The sequence below is a fragment of the Chelonia mydas genome, chromosome 4 (assembly GCF_015237465.2).
Source record: "Chelonia mydas isolate rCheMyd1 chromosome 4, rCheMyd1.pri.v2, whole genome shotgun sequence".
Lineage (NCBI taxonomy): Eukaryota > Metazoa > Chordata > Testudines > Cheloniidae > Chelonia > Chelonia mydas.
The window spans coordinates 140,600,078-140,621,499 of NC_057852.1; the positions used below are offsets into that span (position 1 = coordinate 140,600,078).

The 21,422-nt window shown below is 55.6% G+C and overlaps 1 protein-coding gene across 7 annotated transcripts; it reads left to right on the forward strand.

Moving 5' to 3' along the window:
• The first annotated feature begins 10,372 nt into the window (after nt 1–10,372).
• On the forward strand, nt 10,373–16,202 carry NAT8 (N-acetyltransferase 8 (putative)). 7 transcript variants are annotated; one of them, XM_037898477.2, is made up of 3 exons: nt 10,373–10,795; nt 14,570–14,698; nt 15,405–16,202. In XM_037898477.2, exon 3 carries the CDS (start codon nt 15,427–15,429, stop codon nt 16,096–16,098), a length of 672 nt encoding a protein of 223 aa, XP_037754405.1. In that variant the 5' UTR covers nt 10,373–10,795; nt 14,570–14,698; nt 15,405–15,426; the 3' UTR covers nt 16,099–16,202. The 7 variants fall into 7 exon arrangements, with proteins under 7 accessions (XP_037754405.1, XP_037754403.1, XP_037754404.1 ...); XM_037898475.2 differs by having other exon boundaries at nt 10,384–10,795; nt 14,570–14,770; XM_037898476.2 differs by having other exon boundaries at nt 10,384–10,795; nt 14,573–14,770.
• Nucleotides 16,203–21,422: the final 5,220 nt, after the last annotated feature.

Below are 21,422 nucleotides of genomic sequence, written 5' to 3' on the forward strand. Positions count from 1 at the left end.
ATCCTGATAAAATAGAAGCACTCACTACATGGCCACGTCCAAGTAACTACAGAGAACTCAAGACCTTTCTTGGATTTAGTGGCTACTACCGCAGGTTTGTGAAAAACTATGTTACGATTGTAAAGCCTCTGAATGATCTTACCAGGGGACATCAGTCCAGCAAGAACAAATCTAAGACCAAGAATAAGGGGAGGTCCCCAAAGCCTCCTGTGCAGAGACACTATGGCCCCTTTGAACCATTTGGGCCACGGTGGGATGAGAGATGTGAAAGGGCTTTTCGAGAAATCATTACTTGCCTAACTCATGCTCCAGTCCTAGTTTTTGCTGACCCAAGCAAACAATTTATCCTGCATACTGATGCCAGTTTGGAGGGTCTGGGAGTCCTGTACCAGGAAGTGGAAGGCAAACGTAAACCTGTAGCCTTTGCCAGCCGAGAATTGTCTAATAGTAAAACTCACTATCCCACCCACAAGCTGGAATTCTTGGCCTTGAAATGGGCCATCACTGAGAAATTTCGAGACTACTTGTATGGTGCTCAGTTCCAGGTGTGTGTTAGGATATAGATATTCAGGCCTGTCTGTAAAGGCCTGTACTTTAAGAATTTAGGGGTATTCTTATCACTTGGCTAGTTCTAGAGGTATAAAAGAAAGAATCAAAATCACTGTCTGCTGGTGTAAGGGCCTTCTCTTACTGTGACAGTCTGAGGCCCTGTTCTTAGGCTAAGGCCTTTGGCTAAGCAGCAGAGGCAGCCATAAGCCAGGAAGCGAACAGTCACATCCTCACATTCCAAACTAGTCACATTGAAAGAAGGTGCTATTGGGCTGTTAGGATACAATCCTGTCCTGATAATTCCTATCACCTCCAGAGAAAGGGAAGTGCCTAGAAAATGTAAAAGGAAACTTAGTTTGATAGCATCCTGTCTGGCAAGAACTCACTTATCAATAGCTGGGATGTGAAATCCTCACTTCTGTATTGTTTTGTCATTAGAGTTCCCACTTTGCTATTGTTTGTCTGTATAATCTCTGTCTGGTTCTGTGATTGCTTCTGTCTGCTGTATAATTAATTTTGCTGGGTGTAATCTAATGAAGGTGGTGGGATATAATTGGTTAGCTAATCATGTTACAATATGTTAGGATTGGTTTGTTAAATTTCAGTAGAATGATTGGTTAAGGTATAGCTAAGAATATTACTATATAAATTAGGGGCAAACAGGAAGTAAGTTGGGATTCGAAAATAAGGAAAAGGAACTTGTATTTAAGCTTGCTGGAAGTTCACCCCAATAAACATCGAATTGTTTGCACCTTCGGACTTCGGGTATTGTTGCTCTCTGTTCATGTGAGAAGGACCAGGGAAGTGGGAGAGTGAAGGAATAAGCTCCCTAACAGTGTGGACAGACAACAATCCACTGACTTGTGTGTTAACAAGTGCTAAGCTGGATGCTACAGGGCAGAGATGGGTGGCCGCCTTGGCTAGCTATGAGTTCAGCATTCAGTACCGATCAGGGAGAAGAAATGTAGATGCAGATGCCTTGTCCAGTCGTCCGCAGGCACCAGAAGTTGCTGTGATACCCACGGATGGAGTGAGAGCTATTTGCAGTGTGAGTCGCCGAGAGCCAGAGGCCCGTGAGAGCCTTCAGGGATGTTTTGCAGAAGCTTTGGGCCTGCCCCCTGAATGCATGCCTTCTGCTTCAGTGAACTATATTGCATTGGACCAATCTCCTTTGCCCATGCTCAATGCGGCTGACTGGCAAGAAGCCCAGCGGCAAAATATTGACATTCGTGATACACTACTTGCCAAAAGGGAGGGGCGAAGCCCAGCTGCGGTTGTCCCACCTAACCCGGAGGGTAAACTACTATTGAGAGAATGGACCAAACTAAAACTGATTCAGGGAGTGCTACTCCGAATGACCACTGACCCTTTACAAAAACAACGAGCACAACTAGTGCTGCCAAAAAAGTACAGAGCCCTAGCCATGAGGGTCCTGCATGATGACTTTGGGCCTTTAGGGATGGAGAGGACCCTGGAACTTATTCGTAGTAGGTTCTATTGGCCCCGAATGGCTGAAGATGTTCGCAGGAAATGTGAGACTTGCGCTCGATGTGTTCAAAGGAAAACTCTGCCCACGAGGGCTGCATATCTCAAGAACATCACCAGCAACAAACCTTTGGAATTGGTATGCATTGATTTCTTGTCTGTAGAGGTAGACAAGAGGAATGTTGGGAACATTCTAGTAGTGACTGACCATTTTACACGGTATGCACAGGCATATCCCACACGTGATCAGAGGGCCACCACCGTCGCTCGAGTATTGTGGGACAAATATTTCTCAGTCTATGGATTCCCGGCTCGGATACACTCTGATCAGGGGCGGGATTTTGAGAGTCACCTTCTGAAGGAGGTGCTGAAGATAGCAGGAATTAAAAAGTCTAGGACAACGCCTTATCACCCACAAGGTGATCCTCAGCCAGAGAGGTTCAACCGAACCCTATTAGATATGTTGGGAACTTTGCGACCAGAGCAGAAGGCAACCTGGAGCCAGCACGTCGCATTTCTGGTGCATGCCTACAATGCCACAAAGAACGATGCTACGGGAGTCACCCCATATCTCTTGATGTTTGGGTGAGAACCAAGATTACCCATAGATTTGTGCTTTGGTGTATCAGAGGATGGAGATAGCTATGAAACTCATCAGCAATATATATCCCGACTAAGAGAAAAGCTGCGGGATGCTTATCACTTAGCTACCGCTGCGGCTCGGAAGAACGCAGACCGCAACAAACATCGATATGATGCTAGAGTGCGTTCGCAGGAGCTCCAGCCGGGGGACAGAGTCCTGCTGCGAAATTTGGGTATTGCTGGCAAACACAAGACAGCTGACAGATGGAAGGCAATACCTTACCTGGTGATGGAAAAGCTGGGAGATCTGCCCGTCTACAAGATCAAACCTGAAGACGGTCCACGGCAAAAAAAGACAGTGCATAGAAACCTTTTGCTCCCTGTGGGGGAATTGGTAAGCACCCTTTATGAGACGAGCCACGACAGGGCAGCCGGGCAGAACAGAGGTGCTAGACCAAAGCCGCCATCCAACACAGACAGCAGGCCCCGTGCAGCTAACTTACCCCTATTCTACACAACTGAGAGTGAGTCTGAGGAGGAAGACACAACCCTGGTGTATCCTGGGATGGAGACAAGATTTCAGTCTCGATCAGCTGAACCAAACGAGAGTTCTCCCTCTTCCGCCCTAAACCCCATGGCAGAATTATTTAGGCCTATTTCTGACACCCCGGTGCCGCTGATGAGACCCCCGTGTGATGACACACACAGGTTATTGGACAATGGAGACACACAGGTAGAGGATGTTCTGGACACCTTGGACCCTCCAGCATTAGAACTAGGAGTGCAGGGGCCTACGCCAGTAGCCAAGGGACCCTCAAAGGAAGCCTCTCCATCCGTCACTCAAGAGGATGTTCCCCCTACCTCGGCAACAGAGAGTCTCAATAGACGAGACAGGGTGATAAGACCAGTGAAACGGTTAACTTATGATGCACGTGGGGTGACTAGTGAGGAGCCAATACATTGAGCACACAGGCTTGTGGAAGCTAAAGTGGGCTTCCTGAGGCCCTTTGGAGGAAACCAATAAGTTGGTATAAAGGAAGTGTGATTTGTCGGGACGACAAATTCTCGGCTGGGGGGAGGATGTAAGCAGTGTCAGGATGAGCTCCACCCTGACATCTAGTGGTGAGGTGTGGCAAGTTGTGGAAAAGAATTTCAGGGGCCGATCTCATTTGCATAGGCACACCCACCCCGCCTAGAATGAGGCCATAACTGCCCAAATGGTCACTTTGGCTGCTGTGGGATCCCCAGTGTCTCTGTTATTGGGGCAGGAAGAAAAAATTGTTATTACCCTGATTACGGGAACTGTGCTTGGCCTTTTGTTATGATGGAGGGACTCACCATCAACTTAGTAGCACTCGCTAGGCAAGGGACATGGGTTCCAAAACTCTGTGAATTGAGAGAAGCTTGAGACAGGTATTAGTACCTGGTGGTGTGGGCCCCTTTGTGAGGGCCTGAAGCACCAATTGCACCTCTGTCTCTCTCCACTGTGGAATGTCAGAGCTAATTTTGGGTCTATTAAGAGTCTTGCTACAGATACTGTGCTGCATTCACTTTGGCCTTACCGTGCACCAGCACTAAGGCTCCCGCTACTGAGAGCTGAAATCACTGAGCGCTGTGTCAAGCAGTGGGGAGCTGGAAGATCTAGTGTGCAGTGGTGCTGTTCGTGGATAGGCTGGTGGAGTGTTCGTGAGACGGCGAGGCGAGCTGTGCAGAGCGGAGCTGTTTGTGAGACGGCGGAGCAGAGCCCTGTGGGGCAGTCAGCTTCAGGACACATAAGGTGCCCCTTACTTCTTTCCCCCACACACAGGCACATTTTTAGCCAGACTGGGGAGTAACACTCTGCAGATGAACTTTTGAACTCTGGGGCTGGACTTTTTGGACTTTGGGTGATTTGTGGATTGCTGGACCCAAGAGACGTTTGGGTTCTGGGACTCAAGAACCCGAGGGAAAGGATGTGGCCCAATTTGCTGGGGTGGGTCTTTGCTCATGGTTTGGTTAATGAACACTAGTTGTGGTGTTTCCCCAATTTAATGCTGATGTCGTTTACCTCATGTTATTAAAGATTCTCTGCTACACCGAGACTCTGTGCTTGCGAGAGGGGAAGTATTGCCTCTTTGAGGCGCCCAGGGGGTGTGTAAGATTTTCCCAGGTCACTGGGTGGGGGCTCGAGCCAGTTTTGCATTTGCTTTGATGAGAGGGAACCCCTGTGTACAGAACCCGGCCCTTGCTGCTATCAACTTGGCCTGGCAGAAGGGTTACATTAATATGAACAATTTCAAATAATAATTCCAACACTGCACTACAGAGCTCATAGTGCCGCTGTGTCGGTTAGGGGATGACTTTTTTTGACCCCCAGCACTCGAACAGCAGACGCCCTAGGATAGCTGCTGTCATATCAGCAAAACAGTCCTTTTCCTGGTGTAGCTGATGACCAGGTCCCCGAGCAAAGGTTCATCCGAATGTTCCACTAACTGTCCCGATGTCCCTAGAGCATTAAAACCCAGCCACAGGGAAGCCGGCCACTGCCTAGGAAGAGCGGCAGAAGCAGCATGTGTTCACAGAACATTTGCAAACGATGCATTTTGACTTCATGGCTGCGGAGTTACTCTCCACCCGCCAGGCGACCCCCATGTCCACTCGCGCCCGCCTGGCTGGGATCCCCCCAGCACCGTGTCCTTGTGAACAGAAAAGGAGGCAAAAACCATTTGGCGCCTCGTCTGCTGTCAATCGCTGGCCCAGCTCCCAGCACTTCTTAGGCCCCACTTGGGCATCCCACCGAAGTTCAGGAGCCCCTTCTCCTGGGACTTCTAGCGAATGCGCCCACCTAGGGTTCGGGGCCTGTCCAGGTTCCTTCCCCACTCTGAACTCTAGGGTACAGATGTGGGGACCTGCATAAAAGACCCCCTAAGCTTATTCTTACCAGCTTAGGTAAAAACTTCCCCAAAGTACAAACTTTGCCTTGTCCTTGAACCCTCTGCTGCCACCACCAAGCGTGTTAAACAAAGAACAGGGAAAGAGCCCACTTGGAGACGTCTTCCCCCAAGCCCAACACCCCCTTTCCTGGGGAAGGCTTGATAAGAATCCTCACCAGTTGGTTCAGGTGAACACAGACCCAAACCCTTGGATCTTAAGAACAATGAAAAAGCAATCAGGTTCTTAAAAGAGAATTTTAATTGCAGAAAAAGTAAAAGAATCACCTCTGTAAAATCAGGATGGTAAATACCTTACAGGGTAATCAGATTCAAAACAGAGAGAATCCCTCTAGGCTAAACCTTAGGTTACAAAAAGACACAAAAACAGGAATATACATTCCATCCAGCACAGCTATTTTACCAGCCATTAAACAAAAGGAAATCTAACACATTTGTAGCTAGATTTCTTACTAACTTAACAGAGTTTCTGAGACTGCATTCCTGATCTGTTCCTGGCAAAAGCATCACCCAGACAGACAGACCCTTTGTTCCCTGCCCTCCAGATTTGAAAGTATCTTGTCTCCTCATTGGTCATTTTGGTCAGGTGCCAGCGAGGGTATCCTAGCTTCTTAACCCTTTACAGGTGAAAGGGTTTTGCCTCTGGCCAGGAGGGATCTTATAGCACTGTAGACAGAAAGGTGGTTACCCTTCCCTTTAGATTTATGACAGAGCCCCTTCACCCCTGCCCCTGGTTCTTGTCACGCAGGCAGCAAGCAGCGGACCAGAAGTCCGAAGTGCAGGCAATGCCATGGTTATTGGGGCTAATTTGAAGCAAGTATATCCATAGCTCCGACGCTGCAGAGCCTTTCCCCATTCCCAGTTATGACGCCGCAGAGCCTGTGTCCCCACGTCCCCCTTCCCAGCTCTGACGCCGCAGAGCCTGTGTCCCCCTTCCCAGCTCTGACGCCGCAGAGCCTGTGTTCCTGTGTCCCCCTTCCCAGTCTTTCCACAGTATGTATCCGATGAAGTGAGCTGTAGCTCACGAAAGCTTATGCTCAGATAAATTGGTTAGTCTCTAAGGTGCCACAAGTCCTCCTTTTCTTTTTGCGAATAGAGACTAACACGGCTGCTACTCTGAAACCTTCCCAGCTCCAGCACCGCAGAGCCTGTGTCCCTGTGTCCCCGTTCCCAGCTCTGACACCGCAGAGCCTGTGTTCTCTTTCCCTATTCCCACTTCCGCCTTCTTAGCAGGCCCAAACATATGTGCAGTACACGCCTCTTACAATGGATGTTCATGTTCCGTTTTGCAGGGGTGTGAGTCTGGAGTCTTTGTCCCACCTCTTTTGTATCCCATGGGTGGGGTAAGGAGTGAGGTTCTGTTCTGGTCAGGGCCAGGCTTTCTTTGGCTTTTAATGTTTCTTATGCCTCCCCTGCCAACCCCCTTTGCCCCTCCTGAATGGCTGCTTCACCTTGGCTTGAGAGAGGAGCCAGGCAGCCTTTCAGTGTGTGCTGGTATATTACACTCCCACCATGCCCTGTAACACTTTTAACTCTATTCCTTATCTCTCTTCTCATCATACTAACAAACCCATCTGGCTGGGCAGAAGCTGGCTGGAGAAAAGCCAGTGGAGAGTCTTTGGGTTAAGTTTAGAGGTGAGAGCAACAAGGGTGATGTCGTGGTGGGCGTGGGCTATAGACCCCCAGGCCAGGGGGAGGAGGCAGACGAGACTTTCTTCGGACAACTAACAGAAGTTTCCAGATCACAGGCCCTGGCTTTCGTGAGGGACTTCAACCACCCTGACATCTGCTCGGAGAGCAATACAGCGGTGCCCAGACAATCCAGGAAATTTTTGGAGAGTGTTGGAGTGCTGGAGGAACCAACTAGGGGCCTTGCTCCTCTTGACCTGCTGCTTACAAACAGGGGAGAATTAGTAGGGGAAGTAGAAGTGGGTGGCAACCTGGGCAGCAGTGACCATGAGATGGTCAAGTTCAGGATCCTGACGAAAGGAAGAAAGGAGAGCAGCAGAATACAGACCCTGGACTTCAGAAAAGCAGACTTTGACTCCCTGAGGGAACTGATGGGCAGGATCCCCTGGGAGGCTAATATGACGGGGAAAGGAGTCCAGGAGAGCTGGCTGTATTTTAAAGAAGCCTTATTGAGGGTGCAGGAACAAACCATCTGAATGTGCAGAAAGAATAGCAAATATGACAGGCGACCAGCTTAGCTTAACAGAGAAATCTTCAGTGATCTTAAACTCAAAAAGGAAGCTTACAAGAAGTGGAAACTTGGACAGATGACTAGGGAGGAGTATAAAAATATTGCTCGGGTATGCAGGGGTGTAATCAGGAAGGCCAAAGCACAATTGGAGTTGCAGCTAGCAAGGGATGTGAAGGGTAACAAGAAGGGTTTCTACAGGTATGTTAGCAACAAGAAGGTGGTCAGGGAAAGCGCGGGCCCCTTACTGAATGGGGGAGGCAACCTAGTGACAGACGATGTGGAAAAAACTGAAGTACTCAATGCTTTTTTTGCTGTGGTCTTCACAGACGAGGTCAGCTCCCAGACTACTGCACTGGGCAGCACAGCATGGGGAAGAGGTGACCAGCCCTCTGTGGAGAAAGAAGTGGTTCGGGACTATTTAGAAAAGCTGGACGAGCACAAGTCCATGGGGCCGGATGCGCTGCATCCGAGAGTGCTAAAGGAGTTGGCGGATGTGATTGCAGAGCCATTGGCCATTATCTTTGAAAATTCTTGGAGATTGGGGGAGGTCCCGGATGATTGTCTGCAGAAGAGAAGAATGAGGGGGGATTTGATAGCTGCTTTCAACTACCTGAAAGGGGGTTCCAAAGAGGATGGCTCTAGACTGTTCTCAATGGTAGCAGATGACAGAACGAGGAGTAATGGTCTCAAGTTGCAATGGGGGAGGTTTAGATTGGATATTAGGAAAAACTTTTTCACTAAGAGGGTGGTGAAACACTGGAATGCGTTACCTAGGGAGGTGGTAGAATCTCCTTCCTTAGAGGTTTTTAAGGTCAGGCTTGACAAAGCCCTGGCTGGGATGATTTAACTGGGACTTGGTCCTGCTTTGAGCAGGGGGTTGGACTAGATGACCTTCTGGGGTCCCTTCCAACCCTGATATTCTATGATTCTATGATTCTATGATTGGAAAAAGGCTAATGTAGTGCCCATCTTTAAAATAGTGAAGAAGGAGAATCTGGGGAACTACAGACCGGTCAGCCTCACCTCAGTCCCTGGAAAAATCATAGAGCAGGTCCTCAAGGAATCCATTTTGAAGCACTTGGAGGAGAGGAAAGTGATCAGGAACAGTCAACAAGGATTCACCAAGGGCAAGTCATGCCTGACGAACCTGATTGCCTTCTATGATGAGATAACGGGCTCTGTGGATATGGGGAAAGCGGTGGACATGATATATCTGGACATTAGCAAAGCTTTTGATACAGTCTCCCACAGTATTCTTGCCAGCAAGTTAAAAAGGTATGGATTGGATGAATGGACTACAAGGTAGATAGAAAGCTGGCTAGATTGACGGGCTCAACAGGTAGTGATCAATGGCTCAATGTCTAGTTGGCAGCCGGTATCAAGCGGAGTGCCCCAAGGGTCGGTCCTGGGGCCGGTTTTGTTCAATATCTTCATCAATGATCTGGAGGATGGTATGGATTGCACCCTCAGCAAGTTTGCGGATGACACTAAACTGGGAGGAGAGGTAGATATGCTGGAGGGTAGGGATGGGGTCCAGAGTGACATAGACAAATTGGAGGATTGGCCAAAAAAAATCTGATGAGGGTCATCAAGGACAAGTGCAGAGTCCTGCACTTAGGAAGGAAGAATCCCATGCACCGCTACAGACTAGGGACCGACTGGCTAAGCGGCAGTTCTGCAGAAAAGGACCTAGGGGTTACAGTGGACGAGAAGCTGGAGATGAGTCAGCAGTGTGCCCTTGTTGCCAAGAAGGCCAACAGCATATTGGGCTGTATTAGAAGGAGCATTGCCAGCAGATCAAGATAAGTGATTATTCCCCTCTATTCGGCACTGGTGAGGCCACATCTGGAGTATTGCATCCAGTTTTGGGCCCCCCAGTACAGAAGGGATGTGGACAAATTGTAGAGAGTCCCACGGAGGGCAACAAAAATGATTAGGGGGCCGGGGCACATGACTTACGAGGAGAGGCTGAGGGAACTGGGATTGTTTAGTCTGCAGAAGAGAAGAGTGAGGGGGGATTTATAGCAGCCTTCAACTACCTGCAGGGGGTTCCAAAGAGGATGGAGCTCGGCTGTTCTCAGTGGTGGCAGATGACAGAACAAGGAGCAATGGTCTCAAGTTGCCGTGGGGGAGGTCTAGGTTGGATATTAGGAAACACTATTTCACTAGGAGGGTGGTGAAGCACTGGAATGGGTTATCTAGGGAGGTGATAGAATCTCCATCCTTAGAAGTTTTTAATGTCAGGCTTGACAAAGCCCTGGCTGGGATGATTTAGTTGGGGATCGGTCCTGCTTTGAGCAGGGGGTTGGACTAGATGACCTCCTGAGGTCCCTTCCAACCCTGATATTCTGTGATTCTGTGAGAAGCAACACACAGTGTCTTTGCTCACACATATTAGTAAGGATATAAGAATATCAAAAGTCAAACCCAAAATTCTGTCCCAGGCCAACAAACAGGCCTATATACTAACACCTAACATCCCAGAACACCCTGCTCTGTTATGGGCTGATGGCACAGGAAGGCTGGCCCAGTGATTAGGGCCCTGGGCTAGGAGTCAGAAGAGCTGGGTTCGATTGCCTGCTTGTGTGAATGAGGACAAGCCTCTCGGTGCCTGAGCCAGGGTGACAGCACTCCCCGAGCTCGCACGGGGGGCGGGTACATTACAGGCAGATCGACGGGGCAGCTGTGGCCCGTGTCAGCGCCTCAGAGGACAGTCACACTGTGTGTTCTCCCCTCCCCAGGAAACACCGAGACCTTCCTGTGCCCTCCTTTCACTTTCGCTCTTTTACCCTCTGCAGAACCCTCTCCGCTGGCCTGAGGTGGGGGTGTGCGTGGGTGTCTGTGGGTGAGGTAAAGCCGTGGTTCTCAGCCAGGGGTCCATGTTCCCCTGGGGGCACGCAGGGGTCTTCCAGGGGGGACAGCAACTCATCTAGCGATTTGCCTGGTTTTACAACAGGCCACGTAAACAGCACTAGCGAAGTCAGGACAAACTCAACTTTCATACCGACACTGCCTTGTTTGTCCTGCTCTGTAGACTGTTCGCTGAAATGTAAGTACAAGATCTGTATTCCAATTGATTTATAATTTCATAGTACAAATGAGAACGTCAGCCATTGTGCAGTACCAGTGGGGAGGGACACTCTGGGATTTTTATGTCTGGTTTGCAAGGAAGTAGTTTTAAGTGAGGTGAAACTTGGGGGGTACGCGAGACAAATCAGCCTCCTGAGAGGGGTACAGTGTCTGGAAAGGTTGAGAGCCGCTGAGATAAAGTATCACTGTCAGGCTTATTTTCAGGACAGGGGCCACCCATCCTGTTAGGACTTGCAGCAGCCAGCATAGGCGTGGGAAGTACGGGTGTAAGGGGTCCTGCAGACCCTCAGGTTTTATGCAGGCCTCCACTCCCAGCCCCAGGCCTGCCCCTAGTCTCGGCCCCCTTACCTGCGTCTGTGTCCCCCCTCCCGGAGACACTGCTCGGGGTGGGAGGGCAGGGAACAGACAGGGCTAAGCGGCGTAGGGGGGCCAGATTAAAAGTTTGGGGACAGTTTCACTGGCTTCCAGCCCCCCACCTATAAAGTGTCCCTGCCCCACAGACAGCTCTGGCGTGGCCTGTAGCTTCTCCGCAGTAACCACCGCATCAGGGATGTCTCTCCTGCACAGCGCGGTCCAGGGGGCTTCAGCTAGCCCAAGTGGGCTGCGAGTAACCCGGGGCAGGTGTCGTTGGCCTTTGCATTTGCTGAGCGCTCATCGCCCCATCTCTGGGCAAGAGGGATTGGGGCGGGGCGGGGGGGGGGAAGGGCTGTGGCTCCAGTTTTCTCACTTCCCCCACCCCAGTTTCACCTGCAACCGACACTATTAGTTGTGGGTGTGACCCCTGCAGTGCCTGGACGCCCCCTTGTCCTGCACACACGCAGCGGGACAGTCTCTGCCCCCAGCAGCTCCCAGCCCAGCGAGAAGCCCCAGGCAAAGGGGAAACATGCCCAGGCAGGGAAGGGACCGAGCCGACGTCCTGCAACAGGTCAAGGGCAGAGCTGGGGTAGCCCCGATCTCCTACATGCTAGCCGACCACCCCAGCCACTAGCCCACGCTGCCTGGCTGCGGCTGTCAGCTGCTGCGTGAAATAGCCTAGGCCTGACCCCTAGGGAACGTGCTTCGCCAGGCCGCTGGCGGGGGGGTCGTGGTGTGAGCCCCTTCCAGAGATGGGGGCTCCCAGCCACAGAGCAGCTCGTTATGGTGCCATGCGTAGGCGACCCGATGCCGCTATAATCAGCCTCCACGCCCGGGAACCAGCCTGAGCCTCCGCCAGCAAGGACGGAAGCAGTTCGAGGGGTGGGCTCCGGAGGGGGGGGGGCCAGCAGCTTATTGCTCGAGTGCGGCTGTTGGGGGGGAAGCTGACCTGCTGCAAAGGCCCCGCACTGTCCCCCCAGGCAGAGCTGCCTGTGTCAGGCTCTCTCTAAAGCCTGCTTTCCCTTGAAGCAGCCGGGGCCCTGCCAGCTGGCTGGATTCCCGGGGTGGGGGTGGCTCCATCTTGGCTCTGTGCAGCTAGCAGTTGTATCCCGGTTGCTCTGGAGGGCTTGGCTGGAAGTGCGGGGCCTCCACGCCGGCTGGGAGGCGCCTGGCTGGGGTCTGTGCACAGGTGAGTCCTGCCTCTGGCCAAGCAGCTGGGAGGGGCTGGGGCACTGCGGGGCGTCGCTGCGCCCGGGGGGTTGACAGGCCGCTGAGCGGTGGCTGGCCTGTGCCGTGGTGCTAAGTGGCTGCTCGGGAGAGAACCAGGCTTTGCTCCTGGCTGCAGCGGGGAGCGTTTCCTGCTCTGCTGCAAAAGCAGGAACTGAAACCGCCCCCAAGGCCGAGCTGGCCAGCTGCAGGCCCCACGCAGGGCATGGAGAGGGGACTGGCTGCCCAGGTCGCGGCTGCACGGAGCTTTGGAGCCCAGGGTGTTCAGAGAGCAGGGGAGAGAACCCAGGCGTCCTGCCCAGCCGGGCGCAGAACAGGCGTGACCGGGCGAGCACTGACGGCTGCACGCTCTCCCCTGCTGGGCAAAGAGCCTGGCCAGGCCTAACCGAGGGGATCCGGCCCCCGTCAAGCCCTCCCCTGTGCCGGTCTCGGAGCATTTCCCCTGGCGCGCAGCCCCGAGGGCAGCCATCGAGCAGCAGGAGGGTCCTGTGGTTGGAGCCCGTGGCTGGGAGTCAGGCCATCCGGGGCCTCCCCAGGGAAGTGTTAGATCCACAGAGCTTCGCACCAAAGCGTGCAAGCCCCAGTGTGTAAAGGGAGGCACTGAGCAACGTGCCAGGCTCCCGGGTTAGTGCCGACCCACCAGCCTGCAGCTGCCTGGGATGGCTGCTGGCCTCCTCGGGGGGCTGGGGTTATGCCACGCACTCCGCCGACGAGGCTGGGGAGAATTTCCCGATTGTTAGTTATGTAAACCTTCTGCCCGTCAGAGTCGGCAGCAACAAGGGCCGGGTTCAGTATCTAGGGGATCCATTCCAATAACAGGTTTCAGAGTAACAGCCGTGTTAGTCTGTATTCGCAAAAAGAAAAGGAGTACTTGTGGCACCTTAGAGACTAACCAATTTATTTGAGCATAAGCTTTCGTGAGCTATAGGTCACGAAAGCTTATGCTCAAATAAATTGGTTAGTCTCTAAGGTGCCACAAGTACTCCTTTTCTTATTCCAATAACACAATGCCAAACCGGCTCGAGCCCCCACCCAGTGACCTGGGACAAATATATACGACCCTCACTGGGCACCTCCAAGAGGCAATACTTCCCCTCTTGCAAGCACAGAGTCTGAGTGTAGCAAAAAGCCTTTTAATAACAGAGACAAACAATGTGGCATTATGTTGGGGAAACACCACCAACAGGATTCATAACGCAACCCATGAGCAAAAAATCCACCCCAAGCAAATTGGGGCATGTCCTTTCCCTTTGGTTCTTGAGTCCAGCAACCCCAAATCACCCAAAGTCCAACAACCCAAAAGTCTCTATCCCTGGTCAGGGCAGCCCCAGAGTTCAAAAGTTTATCTGCAGAGTTTTGGAGCCCATGTCCCTTGCCTAGCAAGTGCTACTAAGTTGATGGCGAGTCCCTCCATCATAACAAAAGGCCAAGTACAGTTCCACTGTCCTTGATTCACATAATCAGGGTAACAACAATTTATTCTTCCTGCCCCAATAACAGAGACACTGGGGATCCCACAGCAGCCAGAGTGACCATTTGGGGCAGCTATGGGCTCAGGCTAGGCGGGGTGGGTGTGCCTATGCAAATGAGATCGGCCCCTGAAGTTCTTTTCCACAACTTGCCACACCTCACCACCGGGTGTCAGGGTGGAGCTCAGCCTGGCTCTTACAGTCGTGATCACCGGCTGCGGGGAGACAAGTCAAACCGCCGGACGCACACTGCGGGGGCCTGGCGAAGTGTCTGTGCACGGGGGTTACGGCCGTTCGTGCCTTAAAATAATCCCCAAGCCGCTTGCCTGCCGTGGTGCACAGAGCTGGACGCCCTGAGGGCTGTTGGCCATGCCCAGGGAGGACGGGAGGCTGATAGCGCCAGGCAGGGTCAGCGAGTCCGGGCTCCAACCTCTTCCCGGCACAGACGATTCCACCCCTTCGTCCCTCTCTGTCCCGCTGACACCTGCCCCCTCTGGGGTCTCCCAACCCTTCCTGCTTCCCAGCCTTCCCCTCCCATCCCAGGACTGGGCCCCCTGCCCTGCTCCTTGCCTGGGAAGGTGAAAGAGCAGAGGAGGAATAAGGAATCCAGGAAGTGCCCCGTGGAGTCAAGGAGCTTCCTGTGGGTTTGGTCTCAGCTGATGGTTATTGTCCTTTGTCCCCAGCAGCGTGGGGCAAAGTCCCCGATGCAGAGCGGCTCTCTTCTCCCCAAGTCCAGGAAGCCTCTTCCGCTCCCGAGTGTGAAATCTCCGGGGACTCGGGATCCAGGGATCTGCTCCCAACACTCCTGCAAGGTCAGCAGGTCTTCCTGAGCAGAGTGAGCCCAAAGGGCCGGCTGTGAGCCCGCAGTGCCACAACCCCGCTGGGTAGGTCCCGCGCTGGGCAAGGGGACCACTGCAGTGCGAGCTGCTCTGGGTGTGGATCTGGGGGAGCGGGAGAGGCTGATCCACAGACACCTGCCGTCCCCTTCCAGGCGGGATCGCAGCCTGGTAGTCTGGGGAGCTGCTTGGAGCGCGGGGCAGGGAACCTCCATGGCCAGCCTGTCGTCAGCTAGGGCTGGCGTTGAAAGGGGCAGCGTCCGCCTAGTGAAGCCCCCTGTCCTGCCCCCAGCCCCTCTGTCCTGAGCCCCGGGACAGATTGTCTCTCACAGGCAGGGACAAAGCAGTCTCTGGTGCTCCTCTCGCAGGGCAGGGCTGCGGGGAGGGGCTGACGGGTGGGTGCGGAGGCAGCTGGGAGGGGGGTGGTGAGACGGCAGGGCTGTGGGTGGGTGTTTGCCAGGAGTCAGTGAGCGAGGGGGGAGCCCAGTGCACTTGGCTGGCGCATGAGGGAGCCTCATGCTCGTCTGAGCCCCTCGCTTTGTCCCTGGGCTGCTACCACCTCCCCCCTCCTGGCTGGGATCTGTCAGGAGGAGCAGCGGGAAGCGGGGGGCACTGCGGGAAGTGGCCGGTGGATCAGCAAGGTCCCACCCGCTCCCCTGGCTTTAAACTCTGTCTGCCCTAGGGGGCCTGGGCTGGGCGGCCCCATGGCCCCGTACCACATCCGGCAGTACGAGGACGGTGACTACGAGGCGGTGCGCGCCATGTTCGCCCGGGGGATTACGGAGCACGCGCCTGCTGCGTACGTCCACATGCTGACCCGTCCCCAGGCCCAGCTTTTCTTCCTGGCCCTGTTCCTGGCGGTGCTCGCGGCCTCCGGGTCCCTCCTGGTCTCCCTCGTGGCTGTCCTGCTGGCTCTCGCCGGGGGCTGGTTTTTCGTCCGGTCTCTGTGGATCGGTTACGTCCAGCAGTCTCTTCGCAGCGACCTCCTGGACATCCAGAGAAGCTACCTGGAGCCAGCAAACTCTTGTTTCTGGGTGGCAGAGGCTGAGGGGGCGGTGGTGGGCATGGTGGGGGCCGTCCTGCCGGTGGACCCCTCGGAAAGGGGGCGCGCCCTGGAACTGAAGCGCATGTCCGTGGGGAGGGAGCACCGGTGCCGGGGCATCGCCAGGGCGCTCTGCAGGACGGTCATCCGCTTCGCCCAGGAACGCGGGCACAGTGCGGTCGTGCTGTCCACCTCCATGGTTCAGGACTCGGCCCAGCGGCTGTATGAGAGCATGGGCTTCCGGAGGGTCTCGGAGGGGTCCCCATCCCGCCTCGCCAGCTTCCTGCAGTTCTCTGTGTTTTATTACCGATACGAGATTCCTGGCTCTCGCTGAAGGCTCGGGGGTGGCTTGTTAATTAACTCCCAGCCAGTGGCTACTTTTTTACCTTTTTTGTTGAGAAATAAACTGAACTTGGAGGAAAAGTCTCGCACACATGACACGGTTCTTGTGCTGTCTTGGGATTATTGTTCTCCCAAGGCCTCCCTCTTCGCCACAGCCACCTGGGTCCCGCTGGATCTGAGCTTCACCCCTGGAGCTGAGCTGGCCAGGATCAGCCTCACCCACATTTGCTCAGTGGTTCCTAGATGATCCCTGACCCCTAAAGAACCAGGCGACCCCGGCAAGGAAACCCCCATGAAGGTTCATTTGAATTTTCACCCACTCTTCTTTGACAGGTTCGTGTCTCATTCCCGTCATCCACAGAAATATCCAATCCTTGGATCTTGCCAATTCCTTGACCCCCCACAACATCCAGTAGCAGTGAGTTCCACAGGCTGGCTGTGTGTTGTGTGGAAAAAGTAATTTCTTTGCTAGGTTTACAATGTCCCACTTTCCCTTTCGTTGGCTGTCCCCTTGATGGTGGATCCTGAGACAAGGGGAACAGAAGCGTGAGATCTTCCTTCTGTAGCCCATTCGTGCTTTTATTCCTGTGGAGCACGTCACCTTAGAAAGGAGATGGACAAGCGTGAACGAGCCCAGGTTCTTTGATCTCTTCATGGGAGAGTTTTTTCCCGGCCCTTGTTTGTCCCCGTTGCCCTCCTCTGAACCCACTAGTTCTGCGATGTCCTTTCGGAGACGGACCGTATCCGGATCCACCTCCTCTTTGGTGGCCCGTATGGGCCAGGCACTTGGCCGCCCTGGGCGCACATGCTCATTGCTCTTCCTCCTCGCAGCCCAGAGTCCTCGGCACCTCCCCGACACCCTCACCCGTTTCCAGGCAGCACGAGGTGTCTCGGTTGCAGCAGCAGCCGTGGCAGGAGACGAGCGAGGGGTGAACGCCGCGCTGGCCGGGGCACGCAGCTCTGTCTGGGGGTCCGTGTCCTTGGCACTAAGCACAGCTGGGTGGCTGGTTCCCAGGGCAGTCGACCGAGACGCGCTCGCTCTGATTCGAGCTAGCAGGCTAAAAATAGCCATGTGGCTGCAGTCGCTCAGGCTAGCCGACTGGGTACCCAGGGGAGGGCACCTGAGACTGGACGTGGGCGGCTAGCCGGAGCTACGGGTCTCCCAGAGCGGCGTGACCCCCATGGCCTGCAGCGCCCCCAGAGCCCGGCCCCACCCCGCACAGGGGCTGGGAGGTGCCCATCTGTTGGGGTCCTTGGCTGGGTGGTGCTGCCCAGGGGGAAAGCCCTGCACCCTTGTCACCAGCCAGCAGCCGGGATTCTGCAGCATCAGCTCCTCCCCAGCCATTCCCAGGGCAGGGACTCCTGCAACAGCTGAGCCAGACCCCAGGGGCTGATGGAGAGCAGGCCCCACAGCGGGAGGAATGGCTGGTTTTAACCCTTCCTAGCGCGAGGCTGGGCGGTGCAGTGGTTAGGGCTCTGGCTTTGGACTGGGGCACACCAGTGCTATGCCCTGCTGCACCCCAGCCCCCCTGGGTGCCCTTGGGCCAGTCACTTCGCCTCTCTGTGCCTCAGTCCCTGACCGGGCTGGGGCGAGCGGCGGGGTGTGAGGACAGCTATACTAAAGGGCGGGAGGTGCCCAGACCCCAGCTGAGGATCCTAGGCAGGGCCAGCCCCAAGCGCCACGCAGGGCTGCCAAGGGAGGGCAAAGGCACTGGGATGGGGGTGGGGGCTGTGGTGGGAACAGCCCAACCCCACCCTGGCTTTGAACCCTGCTTGTGTTTACGGGGCTGAGGCTGGGGGGGGCCACCGTGGGCCAGCACCTCATCCCGCGGAAGGAGGGGGGAGGGGCGCGCGCGCCAGCTCCATGTTTACCCCCTGGTTTCAAGTCCTCCTTCACTCCCCACTGAGCCAGCCGTGGCGGGCGTAGCCCCTTGCATCCTGCGCCCGTAGCCAGCCCCCAGCCTCTCTCCAGAGCTGCCGTCACACCGGGGCATGCTTACAAAGGTTAAAGCGGTTGAGTGCCTAATTCCCGTTGACAGCGATGGGGTAAAGCAGAGCCACTGCCCCCCCCCCCCCCGGCCGCCCGTGCCCCGCTCGTTGCTGTGTCAGCAGCCCGTGGCGCCCCTGCAGGTCCCTGGCCCCGCGCATGCTGCCAGAAGGCGGGTGAAGTGGCAGGACGTACCCTGCCCCCAGAGGCCCCCGGCCTTGTCTGATTCGGCCCGCAGCATCCAGTTCAATCCCCGCTTTCACTTACTTCACTTCACTTCACACCCTTCACCTCGGGCACCGTGGGGGCGCAGGGGCTCGCTCTGGTCAGAATTTCAGGGGCACAGGGATGAGTCTGGGCATAGCTGGCCCAGGCTTGCCGAGCCAGTGTGCAACCCGTAAATCGGGGCAGGCATTGGCAGAGCTGGGGGAGCCCAGGGCTGGGCTAGCGGGGGCTGCGGGTCGGGAGTGAGGGGCATCGGCAGGGCTGGGGGGTGGATCCAGGGCTGGGCTGGCAGGGGCTGCGGGTCGGGAGTGAGGGGCACCGGCAGAGCTGGGGGGGAGCCCAGGGCCAGGCTAGCGGGGGCTGCGGGTCGGGAGCGGGGGGCACCGGCAGGGCTGTGGGGGGACCCCAGGGCTGGGCTGGCAGGGGCTGCGGGTCGGGAGCGAGGGGCACCGGCAGAGCTGGGGGGGGCAGGGCTGGGCTAGCAGGGGCTGCGGGTCGGGAGTGAGGGGCACCGGCAGAGCTGGGGGGGGCAGGGCTGGGCTAGCGGGGGCTGCGGGTCGGGAGTGAGGGGCACCGGCAGAGCTGGGGGGGCCCTGGGCTGGGCTAGCAGGGGGCTGCGGGTCGGGAGTGAGGGGCACCGGCAGAGCTGTGGCATGGGGGCTGTTTCAGCGCTCGCTCTCGCTCTCTCCGTGGCTGTAACCTGGGCTCTTTGCTCCATGTGTCCTCAGTGCCAAGCTGCCAGAGGCACTGCCCAGTCCGGGCAGGAGACGAGCCAAGAGCCCGAGGAGCCGGGACCCCCCTTTCCTTGCACGTCGTATTTCTCCTACTAGCTCAGCAGTGGAGCCCTCTCCGTGCGGTGATGCTGCACCAGCCCGGCCCAGCTCCCCTTCCCCAGGCCTTGGAAGCTGCCACCTGGCAGCAGAAGCCAGGCCCAGGCCGGGCGCCCGGCTCCTTGTGCCCGGCTCTGCGGCAGGTACAATGGGCGGCTTGTTGGGCCTATTGACACGGGGCCGCCGTGCTGGTCCGTACCTGGCTGCCGGTGGGTTGGCAGGACGCTGGGCTGGAGCTGTTTGCGTTAGCAACGCCCCTGGAGCTGGGCACAGAGCGCCCGCACAGGGCTGGGGCTCCCGCCCGCTCCGTTCGTCTTGGAGCCAGGCTGGGCCGCCTGCCACCCAATGACCGAGGCCCTCAGGCGGCAGAATGGCAGGGGGGACCTTGCATTTCTGTTCGGATTAGTCAGCTAAGCTGTAAAGCAAACAGGGCTGCTTCCCCCTCGCCATGGCCTGGTCGCCAGCCCATCCTCCCCAGCCAGCTCTTGGGGGCGTGGGACAGATGGAGGGGGGCTGGGGAGGGTCAGTGATTGGGTAGAAGCAGGGGTTGTAGGGAGGCTGCGGGCATGGGGGGAGGCTGCTCATTGCGTGGCAGGCATGCTGTAAGGGTCAGGTATTGGGAAGGGGGGTGCACACTGCGGGGGGCGAGGAGGGCTGGGCAGTGCCTAGGGGGAGCGGGCAGGTCAGGGACCAGGCAGGCAGCTGGGAAAGGCCCTTGTTCCCTGAAGCAGGTTACAACAGGTGGGTGCCCCTCCGTGCCAGGAACACACCCTGGATTTGTGGCGTTGTTGAAAGCTTGCGTGCCTGCCGTTGTTGGTGTGCATTGCGTAATACACGAAGACGTGCTCTGCGCTAAACTCGCCGAGGGAGAGACTGAAAGCTCCCAGCGGACAACGTGGTGCAGATTGTTCACTTCAGACGCGCTCGCCCCCTGCGTCAGCGTCCGGGTGGGGAACTTGTGGACCAAATTGAAACAGAAGATGGAGACCGCGTCATGCCCACTGAAGTGCACCAGTTACGCCCTGGTAAAGTTTTGGGCCAGTTCCTGGCACTTTTACCAGAAATCCAGCAGTTTCCCGCTCAGAAATCTCAAATGTACCCAAAGTTAGAAGATGAAAACTGGATTTTGGATGTGACTTTTCTCATCGCCATCACTAGTCACCTGAACACGTTGAACGAGTCGTTGCAGGGGGAAAATCACCTCCTGCCTGCACCAATTGCTAGTGTCAGAAAATGCATCTGCACTCGCAGTTAATGTCAGCTCAGTTACCTCCATGTGACTACACGCACGGCCCGCATCTGAAACGAATGCTCGCCAGACACTGCTCGAGGAACAGAATCTGACCCGCCAGTTCACCCCAAGAGCTGGCTACGCTGGCAGAGCGTTTCGAGAGCCTCTTGTCTTCTCCGAGCGACCTGAAGCTCTGCCTCTCTGCGCCCTCCAGTCCACTTGCATTTGATCGAGTGAACGGGGAGCGGTCCGTCCGAGGCTTGGGGGTGATAAAAGGAAGTTTGAGGAGGAATTAATTCATGTCCATGCCCTGGACGAAGACGGAATTAACCAGCTAAAGAGGAAAGGTTTACGAGAACGATGGTCTAGTTCTCCCTCATGCACTGCAAAGCTCATGTCAATCTTTGGCTCAACATACACACGGGAGCCGAATTTTTCTGCTACGGGCCGGACGCGTCAAATGCAAGAAGCGCAGCAGCCGAACGGCTGGAACCCTCGGTGCCGCCTGGCGAAGCGTCTGCACGTCCCTTACGTCTCATCTCAGCAAGCGCGTGGCGGGCAGAGCCACCAGAAGTCGCACTGAGCATGAGCTAGGTCAGCGTAAATATTTCTATTTTTACTATTAGAAGTTGGTGACAGTTCTATGAACGATTAAGCATTTCGATAACTTGCTATGAAACATTCGGCCTCTATTAAATGTATTTAATCTTAGTCATGGGGTCATGGTTAGTGCACATGCCCGATTTCAATCTTGCGGCCCACTGAGATGAAGGAGGGCTACTCATGCAGCCCACGCACTAGCCTAGGTTGCCCATCACTGGGCCAGAGGGACCCGGAGCTGCCGTGACCTGGTGGTTCCTGGGAGGAGAGCCAGGGGAGCTCAGACTGACTCGTTTCCGGCCCCTCAGCTGAACAGAACCCGACTCTTCCAGCCTTCCTGACCGGCGCTGATTACGCCCTTCCTCCACCTGGCCCCTCCAGGCCTGCCCCACTTGCCTCACCAGCCCTGGCCGGGGGCACATGGGCCGACAGGCCATTCTCAC